Source organism: Silurus aristotelis (genome assembly GCF_946808225.1).
Source record: "Silurus aristotelis genome assembly, chromosome: 11".
NCBI classification, from domain to species: Eukaryota; Metazoa; Chordata; class Actinopteri; order Siluriformes; family Siluridae; genus Silurus; species Silurus aristotelis.
The window spans coordinates 27,650,064-27,665,493 of NC_139584.1; the positions used below are offsets into that span (position 1 = coordinate 27,650,064).

The 15,430-nt window shown below is 38.4% G+C and overlaps 1 protein-coding gene across 1 annotated transcript; it reads right to left on the reverse strand.

Moving 5' to 3' along the window:
* Window positions 1-1,027: 1,027 nt before the first annotated feature.
* On the reverse strand, window positions 1,028-8,052 carry gck (glucokinase (hexokinase 4)). The gene is made up of 10 exons (XM_083553382.1): window positions 7,892-8,052; window positions 7,619-7,781; window positions 7,095-7,249; window positions 6,887-7,006; window positions 6,682-6,777; window positions 6,453-6,552; window positions 6,149-6,332; window positions 4,332-4,487; window positions 3,302-3,535; window positions 1,028-1,696 (listed from the first exon to the last, which is right to left on the reverse strand). The coding sequence occupies exons 1-10, from the start codon at window positions 7,970-7,972 to the stop codon at window positions 1,549-1,551; spliced, it is 1,437 nt and encodes a 478-aa protein (XP_083409508.1). The 5' UTR covers window positions 7,973-8,052; the 3' UTR covers window positions 1,028-1,548.
* Window positions 8,053-15,430: the final 7,378 nt, after the last annotated feature.

The following is a 15,430-nucleotide window of genomic DNA, read 5'->3' on the forward strand; positions in this document are numbered from 1 at the left end:
AGTAACATGTGGAACAAGGCATGGCTTAGGTATGAGTAATCGGGTGTGTCCCAAATCGAGGGGAACTACCTGCCTGCAGCCTAGTGTTTTTGAAGGCAGGGCTTCAGCTGAAGTTACTCTGTTTTTAAATGAACAAAGAAACAAAATATCTAAATAAAACCTATTATAAATAACATTATTATTAGTAGTATTATATATAATGTTATTATAATAATTGTTAATATTGATAATAATCATCATCATCATTATAATAATATATTTTTTTGATTGATTTATTCATTTTTAAGTATATAATAATATACAGTTAACCTACTACTACTACTAGAAAGAGATGTTTTTTTTACTAGTCACATGTACATTACAGAACAGTGATATTCTTTCTTCGCAAAGCCTAGCTCGTTAGGACGCGCCGGGTCAGCAGTCAGAGTGCTGGGTAAGCAGAAAGTATTAAGGGCCTTGCTCAAGGGCCCAACAGTGGCAGCTTGGAGAAACTGTGGCTTGAACCCTTAAACTTTTGAAGAGCCTTAACCTTTATATTTGCTTATACTTTTTATTATTATGTACTTATTAATATTATTTGTTTTTTTTTTTCATGCATATTATTACCCTTACATTTATCTAGAGCAACTTACATTTATCTTCATCATACCTCATTTGATTTTTTGCTTGGGAGTCTCAGAGCATCAGCTTGTTGTAGCTTTTCCTATGACATTCACAGTATTTGGCAGACACCTTTATCCAGAACAAATCACAATTATTTCTTTGATGATTAACCAACTGAGAAATTGGGGTTTAAAGTCTTGGGTCAAGGTCTTAGCAATGGCCGCTTGGAGGTGTTGGGATTTGAACTCACAACCACTGAAACAGAAGTTTAATGTCTCCACCACTGAGCTACAACTTCGCACTTTCTGAAACAGCACAGCCCCTGATTTGTAAAATAATAGAAAACTATGTATAACTTCTGATGGAATTTGGTGGTCTGTAACAAATAATAAATCCATAATAAAAAATAAACGAATAGTCAGTGTTAATGTATAATACAGTAACTTTATTTACACAAATTAAGCATTTTTACATTGATGATTCCTCTACTGTAGAACACAATAGCTAAACAAAGTATGTATTACAACACGATGCAAACACATTTCATAATAATAATAATAATAATAATAATAATAATAATAAATAAAATAAGCAAAAAGCACATATGAACAGAATTATGGACTAACCAAAACACAAAATACATCTACACTGGTCTCTGGGTTAAGATTATAGCTCAAAGGTGATCTTAGCTTCAATATTTAGATGTTCTATACTTATTAACATTCTCTTTGCACTGAAAGCAGATATATAAACAACCAGATATGTACATAAAGGTCTGATGTGGGGTGCCAAAATATAGCCGCACGCTTCGTGTGGCAAATCCCGCAGTCAGAAATGCACACGGGGTGCGAAGCGAGCTCCAGATGAGATGATCCTCCTTCATCATCACAGAGATCCTGCAGCTAAGGTGAGTTCACAAGCCACAACATGATTTCAGATTTTCCATCATGGCTCAATCGTGCGGGCGGCCATCTTACTGGCCACGGCAGAGATAAGCGCAGCTCCTCGGCCACTGCCTTCTTCGGACTGGATGAAGGTGATGTCGCAGTTATGCGCCAGGTCCCAGACGACTTTGTGAAACCGCTCTTTGAACCTGGAACAAGAGGTAAATCAGTCAGCACTCTTTTACTGATTTGATTCTAGCCATATGCCTGGTCTAGATGTACTATATGTACTATAGTGGCATGTTTATTTTATTCAAAAGTGACTATGCTGAACAATATTTTGTATACACAAGGTAACATTCAACAAATTCCAATTGTAAAGTAGACTGCAATAAAAGTAACTGAAATAAAACCATAGGTAATGGCAAAAACAATGAAACGGTAGCTAATGGGTTTCCCTGGTTTGACTTTTTTTGCTTTAAATACTAGAAATCATATCTAGTAATAAAAGCAAAACTATTTAAAGAATCCCAGTATTCAAAACTTGCATTATAGTACACAGGGTGATCCAGGACCTGGAATTCTGGTCCACGGGGTATTCCAGGACCAAGCATTATGGTCCACAGAGTAATTCAAGAACTAGCATTATTGTCCACAGGGAAATCCTAGAACTAGCATTATGGTTCACAGTGTAACCCAAGAACTAGCATTATAGTCCACATGGTAATCCTAGAACTAACATTATAGTATACAGAGTAATTCTAAAACTAGCAATATGGTTCACAGTTTAATCCAGGAACTAGCATTATAGCCCACAGGGTAATCCTAGAACTAGCATTATGGTCCACATGGTAATCCTAGAACTAGCATTACAATTCGCAGGGTAATCCAGGAACTAGCATTATTATAGTCCACAGGGAAATCCTATGACTAGTATTATGGTCCACATGGTAATCCTAGAATTAACATTATAGTACACAGGGTAATCCTAGAACTAGCATTATAGTCCACAGGGTAATCCTAGAACTAGTATTATGGTCCACATGGTAATCCAGGAACTAGCATTACAATTCGCAGGGTAATCAAGGAACTAGCATTATAGTCCACATGGCAATCCCAGGACTAGCATTATGGTCCACATGGTAATCCTAGAACTAGCATTACAATTCGCAGGGTAATCCAGGAACTAGCATTATTATAGTCCACAGGGAAATCCTATGACTAGTATTATGGTCCACATGGTAATCCTAGAATTAACATTATAGTACACAGAGTAATCCTAGAACTAGTATTATGGTCCACATGGTAATCCAGGAACTAGCATTATGGTTTACAGGGTAATCAAGGAACTAGCATTATAGTCCACATGGCAATCCCAGGACTAGCATTATGGTCCACATGGTAATCCTAGAACTAGCATTACAATTCGCAGGGTAATCCAGGAACTAGCATTATTATAGTCCACAGGGAAATCCTATGACTAGTATTATGGTCCACATGGTAATCCTAGAATTAACATTATAGTCCACAGGGTAATCCTAGAACTGGTATTATGGTCCACATGGTAATCCAGGAACTAGCATTATGGTTTACAGGGTAATCAAGGAACTAGCATTATAGTTCACCTGGCAATCCCAGGACTAGCATTATAGTCCACATGGTAATCCTAGAACTAGCACTATGCTACACAGGAAAATTGGGAACTGACATTGTTGTACACAAACACACACTACTGTACTAAATACTGGTGGTCAGATTAGTTGTAGTACAGGCTATTTAGGACACTAAAGTAAGGGTTTGTCAGTTTTTCTTACCATGGGTGGAGTTTGTAAACCGAGCCGTCCACACCCACAGTGATCTTCATCTCGTCCAAGCAGCGGCGCTCCCTCATGACGTTAATGACTCCAGCGAGTCCGGCTCCACAAATCTGTGCTGCACGAGTGGACACGCTTTCACAGGCCAAACGCACAATATCACAGTCCAGCTCAGATGGCAGGACCCCCAGTGAGCTCAGGATATTGTAGATTTGTTTCCGGTCTCCTGTGTCACTGATGGAGCAGGATTTTATTCGAACGTGAGCTAGCATTATATCACAAGTTAATTTATCATTATCTCCATAAAAACAGTTAGCACTATAGTGAATTGGCTAAATTACGTCTATAAAAGACGATCATGTGTTACAGGCAAACCAATTAAACGTGTGCTAAGACCTTCAATTGCTTAAATGTAATTTAAGCAAGCTTGCTTGGCTGCTTTCAATCTTTATCAACTGGTCAACGTGGACAGAGTGTTGAAAATAATTTTCTAACTGTTTACTCTCTTTTCGAGCATGCTAAATAACAGGTGTTCTTTTTAGCTAGAACTTACTTGAACAGTATTTCTGCAAAAATGCAATTAAATCAGAATGCAAACCAGCTAGCATTATAGTTTAGATTAAGATCATTTTGAGGTTGTGCTTCTGAAGAAATACCGATCTGATGTAGAGATACTTAGATAAGTACATATAAACAACTTGGTGCCATGACCCGGATGGCACACTATTAGCACCTTGGTGAGTTATGTGGTGATAATGATTCATTATTTATAAACCAAGAAGTGACTAAGTTCCAAGTAAAAGACAAGAGATAGAGCCAGTATACAGCTAATTCTCTCAATGAACAAGTTTTCCTACTTGTGGTTTTGCTTTTGCAGCACTGCAGGTTTTTCTTTTTTAACCAGTAATTTTTGTTAATACCTATCTTCTGTGATTATGTGCAATGGTAGCATGGTATCTTTAATATCTTCAAGATGCCTCAGCAACAAAATATATATGAAATTCTAGGGCATATATATGTGTTTATCTACCTCTCAATCTGGGAGACAAAGCGAGTCTCGAAGCTGCCCCGGGTCTTCAGCAGGTCTGAAGCTTCTCCGTTAAAGAGCAAGTTTTCATTCACCAACTTCATCAAGAGGAGACGCACCACCTCACCCATGTACTTCCCGCTGATTAGCTTCTCATAGCTAAGAAAAAACAAATAGCATTTGTTGAAAAATTATAGCATATGAATACCTTATGGGGTCTTATTTGGCTGGACCCAAAGAAAGCTGTGGGTTTTTTTTTTAATGATTGATTTTGAGAGCTAAAAGATTCAGAAGGATTTTTTTTTAGTTAAGAATAGCATTAGGTTTGGGTGTAGCATAGCATTATTTAGTTGCATGGAAGGTTCTCACAAGAACACTCAAACAAATAAAAAAAGTGTGTGTGTGTGTGTGTGTGTGTGTGTGTGTGTGTGTGTGTGTGTGTGTGTGTGTGTAAATAGTCCAGTGTTAAATGACCCCTTAAGGAGTAAAATTTGATCCACTTTATCTCTGCACGGGTTAATAACACAGGTGATTTTAACTCTGCACTGTAAACAGACATTAAGCCGGCCACACCACTAATGACACCACTTTCTGTCAGTCCTGACAGAAAAACAACACGGTCACCTGGAGAACACACGAGAGCACGTCAAGTGCCTCAGTCAAACCGATAACACACACAGGTAAGTGTGGGAATTCTTTAAAAAAAAAAAGCAGCTTTTTTCCTGACAATGTGCTTGCTGATGTCAGTGGTGCAGCGTTTCACGGAACTGCTGTGTTCGAGGTACGCTATAGAGGCAGGTGCAGGGCAACATACTGTATATAGACCCCATTGCACATGGCATTGACGTCACTGGGACTGTAAACTGTCCTGGTTGCTACACAGTGTGCTGTGATTTTTTTTAACATCACCCATCTATCTGTCTACCTTTCGTTCTGTCTGTATGTTTGTCTACTGACCAAACCAAACTGCCTTTCAAATCTGTCTTTCAGTGAGTCCTTCTGGATGGAAGTTATTTTTTTACAGAGCTTGTGTGTCTGCCAATCTGTACTTTTTCTTCTGTCAGAGTGTTTATCTGTCTTTTGGGGGTCTATCTGTATGTGTTAGTCTGTCTGTCTGTGTAGTTGACTGTCTGGGGATTTGAATTTATGGTGTTTTTCTTGTAATTTCTTCTCTCTATATTCCTAAGTGTCTTAATTGTATGTCTTCTGGGGGCTCTATCTGAATGAATCGGTCTGTCTGTCTGTCTGTCTGTCTGTCTGTCTGTCTGTCTGTCTGTCTGTCTGTCTGTCTGTCTGAGGTTTAGCATTTTTGGTGTTAGAAGTGGTAGCTCAGTGGTTAAGGCTCTGAGTTACTAATCAGAAGGTCAAGCCTCAGTATTGCCAAGCTGCCACTCTTGGGCCCTTAAGCAAGTCCTTCTACCTTTTGTGCTCCAGGCGTGTTGTATCATGGCTGACCCTGCACTCTGACCCCAGCTTCCTAGCATTGCCTGGATATGCAAAGATAAAGCCCCTTTTCTTTTCTCTAACTGGCTAGATGTCTTTTTTGAGTTGGTAATCTGTTCTCTCTTTTTCTGTGATTCTGTCTGGATTTCTGCTGGTGAATGAATTTGTTGGGTTTATTAATCAAGTTTATCCATGCTGTTACTGTGTCTATAGGACATTTTTCTCTGTTGGTTTGGTGTCTGTCTGTCTGTCTGTCTGTCTGGTTTTCCACTAGTGACGTATTTGTTGGTTTAATTACTCAAGTGTATCCAAGCTGCTTCTGTGTACACTGTAATTTACTGTTCTGTGGGAATTATTCTGTGTAATAAATGACTCACAGCTGTTTCCCTGGGTTGATCGATGACTCGTCCACCACTCGGTCGTATTCCAGACGAAAGTCTTCCAGCTCTCCGTTCCCTCCGAACGCTCCCCACTCTGTGTTCACACACATCCTACCCTCCTCTCCTTCCACCAGCTCCACAGAGTGCATCTCCTCCATGTAGCACACGTTGCAGCCCGTCCCTGAGATACACAGTGAGCAAATGGCTTTTATGACCTGTTTTTTTTTCTTATCGCTGTCATTAAAACATTTTGTGTTCCCGTCATAAATAAAGTGTGTATGTGTGTGTTTCATCTTCTTACCCACTATCATGCCAACCTCGCAGCTCCGGTCCTCATAGTAACAGGAGATCATTGTAGCCACCGTGTCATTCACCATGGCAACTATGTCCATCTCAAAGTCCTACAGAATGAGATTTACCTATTATTAATTATTTCCAGGGGAGCAAAGGTCATGACTTTTATATTCAATCTTCTTTAAGTGGTTTAGTCACCATATTACAGATAAAATAATAATCTGCTTTATACTGACCCCTCTTCGTTTTATGGCATCTCTGAGGAGACCAACAATGTTGTTGCCTTCTGCGCCAGAGGCCTTAAACCCTTTAGTCCAGTTCAGTAGGATTCCCTGTTAGAAATTCCCAAAAAAAAGATAATGTAACATGAAGAAAAATATTGTGCAATTCCTTATTAGATTAAAAAACTAAATTAAATAAATCTCAGGAGCAGGAACTCACCTTGTCCAGGTTCTCATGCCGGACTGGAAACGAGAATGTGAATCCCAGAGGAAGTTTTTTATGTTTGATGTGGTGCTTATCCAGGAAGTCGGATATGCACTCTGCAATGTAGTCGAAGAGCTGAAATGGAATGGACAGAAAGGGAAGTTAAAATTTCTGGGCAAAAAAAAAGCTTTTTTTTCAGAATGACGATATTTTTTTTACTTACCATTTCCGCAGTCCCGGTCATGGCATCCTCTGGAATGGAGTACATGCAGTGTTTGGTCTCCACCTTCCAGCCTCTCTCTTCGTCCTCACCCACAATCACCAGCATCACGCGGAAATTAGTGCCGCCCAGGTCTAAAGCCAGGAAGTCTCCAACTTCTGGAGAAATAAATAGACAAATATGGTTTGGATCTCGAATGCAGTGTTGCATCTTGAAAGCTGAGTACAATCTTTTCAGAATACCACTTCTACATCAGAATACTGCATCTACTACATTTCAGCTTACTGAGACCCCTCGGCTTTATTCACTGAGTAACGTTTAAGACGGGGTTTAAATCAACTGTTCTGATTGTCCTCAATTGAAATACAATAATCCAATAATTTTAGTGCAACAGTAAAAATGTATCATAGTAAATGTTTAAATATAACTGGTTATTTAAACCCAGAACGATTGTTAATTGTAATAATATTTAGAATTCAGCTGTTCTATAACTCTTAAATGATTAAACAATGGAGTGTAAAACTGACCAGAGCCCTCAGGAGTGGAGCAGACATAAGTGGGGAGCATTTTAACGCTGGCTTCGTCATGTGTTTCAACACGAAGCCCTCGATTCAACTCCCTTTGCATCCGTCTCATAATCTCCTTCAGCTCCTCTTTACTGAACTGGAACTCAGACAGAATTTGGTCCACCTGCAGAAACACACACACAGATAAAGGTTTCATACAATTAACATATTTTCTCTAATAACTAAAGGAAGCAACGCGTTAAGATGTACATTTATAACTTTAACCAGTATTACCATGTGAACTTTCTCCAGCATCGACTTAAAAGAGCTCGGCATTCTGAGCCTCTGTTGGCGGACGGCGGTGAGGCACGGCATCTTTGCAAAAGTTTCCCAGCAAATGTGTGTGTGAGAGTGTGTGAATGTGCTTTAAGGGTAAGTGTGTCTGAGGGAACAGTGAGATGCTTCACTCTTTTTATGGCCCAAGACACGGAGAGGCGGTCCAGGTGCTTAGTGCTCTATGTAAATACACCCCTCCCATCTCTCAAACACCCACACACTCACACACACACACAACACAGTGACCCATCATATCGGGAGTCAAGGACACAAATGTAGCTAGAAAATGACTTTAATCTCTGATGCAATTTCAAAATCACGGATTGAAAGACATTTCCTTATAATTATATATATACAGTGGGTACGGAAAGTATTCAGACCCCCTTAAATTTTTCACTCTTTGTTATATTGCAGCCATTTGCTAAAATCATTTAAGTTCATTCTTCTTCCTCATGAATGTACACACAGCTCCCCATATTATCAGAAAAACACAGAATTGTTGACATTGTTGCAGATTTATTAAAAAAGAAAAACTGAAATATCACATGGTCCTAAGTATTCAGACCCTTTGCTGTGACACTCATATATTTAACTCAGGTGCTTTCCATTTCTTCTGATCATCCTTGAGATCGTTCTACACCTTCATTTGAGTCCAGCTGTGTTTGATTATACTGATTGGACTTGATTAGGAAAGCCACACACCTGTCTATATAAGACCTTCCAGATCACAATGCATGTCAGAGCAAATGAGAATAATGAGGTCAAAGGAACTGCCTGAAGAGCTCAGAGACAGAATTGTGGCAAGGCACAGTGTTCCTAAGAGCACAGTGGCCTCCATAATCCTCAAATGGAAGACGTTTGGGACGACCAGAACCCTTCCTAGAGCTGGCCGTCCGGCCAAACTGAGCTATCGGGGGAGAAGAGCCTTGGTGAGAGAGGTAAAGAAGAACCCAAAGATCACTGTGGCTGAGCTCCAGAGATGCAGTCAGGAGATGGGAGAAAGTTGTAGAAAGTCAACCATCACTGCAGCCCTCCACCAGTCGGGGCTTTATGGCAGAGTGGCCCGACGGAAGCCTCTCCTCAGTGTAAGACACATAAAAGCCCGCATGGAGTTTGCTAAAAAACACCTGAAGGACTCCAAGATGGTGAGAAATAAGATTCTCTGGTCTGATGAGACCAAAATAGAACCTTTTGGCCTTAATTCTAAGCGGTATGTGTGGAGAAAACCAGGCACTGCTCATCACCTGTCCAATACAGTCCCAACAGTGAAGCATGGTGGTGGCAGCATCATGCTGTGGGGGTGTTTTTCAGCTGCAGAGACAGGACGACTGGTTGCAATCGAGGGAAAGATGAATGCGGCCAAGTACAGGGATATCCTGGACAAAAACCTTCTCCAGAGTGCTCTGGACCTCAGACTGGGCCGAAGGTTTACCTTCCAACAAGACAATGACCCTAAGCACACAGCTAAAATAACGAAGGAGTGGCTTCACAACAACTCCGTGACTGTTCTTGAATGGCCCAGCCAGAGCCCTGACTTAAACCCAATTGAGCATCTCTGGAGAGACCTAAAAATGGCTGTCCACCAACGTTTACCATCCAACCTGACAGAACTGGAGAGGACCTGCAAGGAGGAATGGCAGAGGATCCCCAAATCCAGGTGTGAAAGACTTGTTGCATCTTTCCCAAAAAGACTCCTGGCTGTATTAGATCAAAAGGGGGCTTCTACTAAATACTGAGCAAAGGGTCTGAATACTTAGGACCAAGTGATATTTCAGTTTTTCTTTTTTAATAAATCTGCAACAATGTCAACAATTCTGTGTTTTTCTGTCAGTATGGGGTGCTATGTGTACATTCATGTGGAAGAAGAATGAACCTAAATGATTTTAGCAAATGGCTGCAATATAACAAAGAGTGAAAAATTTAAGGGGGTCTGAATACTTTCCGTACCCACTGTATATATATATATATATATATATATATATATATATATATATATATATATATATATATATATATATATATATACACACACAGTATATATTAGTTTATTTAATATCAGTCTGTGTGTGTTTATTTATATATTACTTTCTATTTTGATATAATAGAATATATATTATTGATTTTATTGTTATATCGATATTTTTTTATTTATTTGAGGGAAAAGTATATGATATGAATGTGTAGTGTTTTTACTTGCTTATTATTCATTTATTTGTTTACTGTATATAATAGTTAATTAATTTACTGCATTGAACTATTTTTGCCCTTATTGCACTTTTTATTTATAGTTCAAAAAAGAAATTCTTGGCAGATATTTGTTTATGAATTGGGTTAAAATGGGTTTGAGCTAAAATTAGAAATAAGTTACGCATAAGTTACACTGAATTTGAACGTTTTCTAAATTTAGACAACTCTGTTTGCATGGACAAACTACCGACCCCGGTGTAAATATATCATGAGCTAAAGTCCAAATCGTGAAACATCTATCGTAAGATGTTGGAGAGATAAGAGTTGGCTAAAACTGGGATTTTCAACATAGCAGTGAGTACATGCCGTAATCTGAGAATTTTAACATCTTGCTTAGTATAATTAAATAATCATTTATAACAAGGTGGTTTACAATTTTCGTTAAAATCTGACCTTTTCAAATTACTAAATGAGTCAATACTTGATGCAAAACAATACAAAAAAGACTATAAATCAGGCAAAGAAGAACATTTCTAGAGTTTTAATAATTAGGCCTTCGATTGTAAATTGTTTACATGGTAACTGCAGCATGTATATCAGGAATGTATATCAAATAATCTCATTGGTCAATATCACAAAAGTCACAAACAAACAAATAAAAATGAGAGGTGAAAGAGTTCGGGGAATATAAGAGGAAATAAAAATGACTGCCAAGATTAAAGACCCTTGAATGAACATGCACAGAAAAAAGGTTTTTTTTTTGCATTATACGTGTTAAAGGTTTTGCAATGGTGTGTACCTTCAACTATACTTTATATTGATGTTAACTACAGTATACTATAGTCCCACTATATGAATAATTGTATTAGGACACCTGACTTTTCCAGTCATATGTGGTTCTTTGTCAAAGTGTTCGTTCAAAGTTAGAGACAAACAACTGTATATGATGTTCCATGAATATATGCTTTACACGTTGAAGCACATTCAAATACCTTTTTAGAAAATTAGGTTATTATAGCAGCAAATGTGTACTAAAAGGGGATGTTCTAAAAGCTAGAATTTTAGGGTCAGGTGTCTACTAAAAGTTTGTCCATATTGCATATTTGTATGTTACATTTTTATGAAGAAATAAGATAAGATCAATGTATTCAAATTTGATCTATTATATTTGATACATGAAATATTGTTTTCGATTTCATTTTGTAAAATATATATTTGCTTATATATTAAACAGGTATATATATATATATATATATATATATATATATATATATATATATATATATATATATATATATATATATCTAAAAAAAAAAAGGTTGTTTCTGTTCCAATTCTCGTTTCAGCTGCCAGAACCTGTTGATCGATACAAGCACAGATTTATCTGCCGATGATTTACTTCACGAACATCTGTACTAATCCTTGTTTAAATGTTTAAAATAGTGGTGTCACGGTCAGGGTCACAAGCAAACAAAGCTAAAATTAGCTTTTTAGACCTCACCGCAAGGTCAAAGCCACTGAAATATGAAGTCCAGTCAGACAACGCATGACTGTAGACCTCACCTGGATGATGACATCTGAAAGCTGCTTAAGATGATGGCCTTCTGGATTCTAATGTTAAACACCTACTTTATTCAGTTTTAAAAATTGTTTGCAAAAACTTTAGAAAAATCTGGACATCCTTCGTGTATGTATTAAAGAAAAATCGAGAATTAGTGAAAAACTGAAAGCCTCATAGAGCAGAATATTGTTTAGGGAAACAGCTACTTTTTAAAGTAGGATCCAAAATATGAACAAATCTATTGGGACACCTGACATTTCCAGCCATATGTGGTTCTTCCCCAAACTGTTACCACAAATTGGGAAGAACACAATTATACAGGACGTCGTTGGATGCAGTAGATTGAAATGATCCCTTTACTTAAACTAGGAGACCCAAACCTGTTCCAGCTTGTGTACCTGTGTACATCTCCATTAAGATATGCTTTACATGGGCTGCAGTGGAGGATCTTAATTGGCCTGCTACAGAGCTTTGAACCCCTCAACCATACTAAACATCTTTGAGATTAATCTGAACATTGACTGCACCCCAGAGCTCACCTACACCTCTTTTAAATCAGTACCTTACTTTACTAACTCCTTTTAGGCTAAATCATCAAAATTAGTGGAACATCTTCCCAGACGAGTGGAGAGTATTTGTGGCAGCGATTCTGGAACTGCGAGGTTGCGGGTGAACCCTGGAGTGACTATTGGATAGAAAAGCTTCGGGCGAAAATGAGGGTAAATAAAGAACATTCTGTTTGGTGAACTATTGCCAGTCTTTCTTTCTTCCAGCATGGAATCAGTGCAGTTTGTTACAGTGGTGCCGAAACCCGGGAAAGTATGGGTGAGCCCCTTCCGTCTGGCTCCGCCCTCCATTCCCCAAACTGCTGCCACAGTATTATAACAGCAAATGGGGACTAAACGTGAAATTGGACGTTCAAAATATAATCAGGTGCCCACAAACATTTTGTCCATATCACTCTGAATAATTAAGATAAACAGAGCAATTTGTGGTATAGTGCTGAAAGTCATCATAAAGCAGCTTTATATATACATTTTACTTTATTAGTGACCAAAGTGCGTCATGTGAACCTTATCAATTATTGTCTAGCAGCGTTTAATGATACAGGGCTTGTTCTAGCAACAAGGATAAGCTGTTTAGTATATTGTAGTGTAGAATAGTGTAGTGTATTTAGGAAACATTGGAATGTAGGAAGGCTTAGTGCATTTGTTTTTCACTAATATTTATTAGTTAAATTTATATAGAAATAAAAATAGATCAGCTTAAAATGCAAAGTGCAGAGTTGTTTAGTTAATCAGATGGAGAAGTCAGATTTAATTGCCTTTATATATTTAAATGGTACAGTGCCATTTGGGAAATGAAAGGGTTGTTAATGAGCCGAGTTGATTCCTTCTGACCTGCTGAAAAAGCCAGAACTTGCCCTCACTGCTTTGTATATTAACTATAAATCTTGCTTACTTACTTTTTATTTATAGATCTGTTCATTTAGAGTATAGTTATCCCAGTGCTCATCTGATTCAGCAATAATCTGAGAACACACACGACCATCAGGGAAAACACACAACTGTGCAATGCAGGAGTGACGCAGGATCAGGACAGCATGTTACTCAGTGATACTCCTGTGGAACATTGTGTTGCTTCACCTTCATGCCACACAAGAGGGAGCAATTCAGATCTTACGCTTTTACTTAACACAAGAATTAGGCCAGATGAGACTCCGGTATGTACTTCTGTATAAATTCCTACATGTAGCATGAGATTTTAGGTTGCAAACCTGCCTATTGAGTTGAGAATGATAGGGAAGAGGTTCTGTGCTGTTACTCTGTCCATTTAGGGTTGATTGAGGGTGTTAAATAGCATTAATTCCCTAAATTAAATAAATGTAAAGCCTTAAAAAGGATAGTAATAAAAATCTGTGTTTGTGTGAGCATGCACATCAGTAGATATGTGAGTTTATGTGTTATATAATTGCCACCTCCTTTATAAACGCTGTTTCATTTGGAGAGAAAAAAAACACGATATGGACAAAAGTATTGGAACCCCTGACTTTTCTAGCCATATGTGGTTCTTTTCCAAACTGTTACCCAAAAATGGAGGCACACAATTGTTTAGAATGCTGTAAATGTCCCTTCATATAAACTAGGAGACCCAAACCTGCTCCAATATGGCAATGTCTCTGTGCACAAAGCTACCATGAAGATATGCTTTACATAGTTTGAAGTGGAAGCTCTTAAGAGGCCTGCTATAGATTGCTGACCTCAGCCCTATGTGGAACTAAATGGAGAATGGAATGTTCAGAAAGCACATACGAATTTTGAGGTCAGGTGTCCACAAAGGTTTGTAGTGTCCTTTTAAAGAAATGCATTTTTCCTATATAGCTGCTCTTTTTCAGATTCATTGTGTGGTCCAGTAACCTGACATGACATTCAGAAAATCTGCAGTCGCACATTCATTTCTCTTCAGCTGTTTTTTACTGACTCTGGGATGTCAGCCACACGAACACAGAAGAAGCATAGAAGCAATTTAGAATCATCCATCCACCTACTGGCCAATTTTTGGAGGCTGGAGGAAACCAAAGAACCCACAGAAAAACTCAAGCAGACATGGAAAAACATATTAAAAGCCACACAAGCTCAACATCGATCCCAGGACCCACGGAGGTGTGTGAGGAAGCTGAGTCTTAAGAATCTACTTATAAATCTATCTCCTTTGGGATAGATTTTGGGATATATATCTCCCTATATATTGCATATAATCACTATTAATTAATATTCAGCATGATAAGAAATTTTGCATTACCTTCTCCATGGTGTTAAGGTTCATCTCCCTACAGTCATGGGTTTCCCAAGCAGATTCATGTCGGGCATTTTGAACCATACATCAGGCGATGAGTCTGCAACTTTGGTGATCACTGTGATTTGGATCCAGTCTTCATCTTAACATGCAATCCGGTGCATAAAGAACATCCAGTTCATTACCGCCAGTGTTATATAAGAGAAAAGCCCAGGTGGTGCGATTTCCTATTCCAATTTTTCTCAACAGTGCACCATCGCTGTGCAGGACGATCTTCTCTCACGCCGTGTTTTAGCACAGGAACCGTAATCCAGCCTTCAGAAACTGCTCAGCATGATTTAACCTGATACCTTAAGGTTAAAATCACTCATGGCATCATATTTACAGTAATCCTTGATGTAAGAACTGCCCACCATTTCAAATAAACAGGTTTCATTCATAAAATTTCACTGCAGTCACTATGCCAACACCAAAGTACTCTTTTCTAAGAAATTCTCTAAAGCGTCACAGACTCGGTCTCCTCGATTGTCGCCTAGACAACCCTGTCGGCCAGGGCCATGGCTTGGATCTGTACATTGCTTGTGGAAAACACTTACCTCGGCCTGGAGTAAAGTGGCCAGCTGGATTTGCTAAATGGGGCAAAATTATCAAAGAAAAACACTGAAGGGGCGTGTGAGCGTATCGAGCAACTTTGTGACGTCCGGAAAACGATTATGGGTTATGTATGAAAGGTTGAAAAAAGCTTTTACAGTTTTATAAACTACTTTTTTAATAAAAGCCAGATTTGTAAAAAGTCCACCTGGAAACTGGAATCCAATGAGATGTGCTTGGCAAGGATTTTATACATCTGGTTTAAAGCAAAGTGTGATAGTCTTCATTAAAAAATGAAGACTTCATCAAAAATCTCTGAATTCATTTCCTTCTTTATCGACCAACTATATTATGATTTCAAT

Bases quoted from the DNA above. Each gene is read 5' to 3' on its own strand.
- gck (XM_083553382.1), bottom strand. From the start codon at position 7,972: ATGCCGTGCCTCACCGCCGTCCGCCAACAGAGGCTCAGAATGCCGAGC. The intron at 7,250-7,618 runs GTCAGTTTTACA...TTATTTCTCCAG, and splicing joins CTCCACTCCTGAGGGCTCTG to AAGTTGGAGACTTCCTGGCT. The intron at 1,697-3,301 runs GTAAGAAAAACT...CTCTTGTTCCAG, and splicing joins GTTTACAAACTCCACCCATG to GTTCAAAGAGCGGTTTCACA.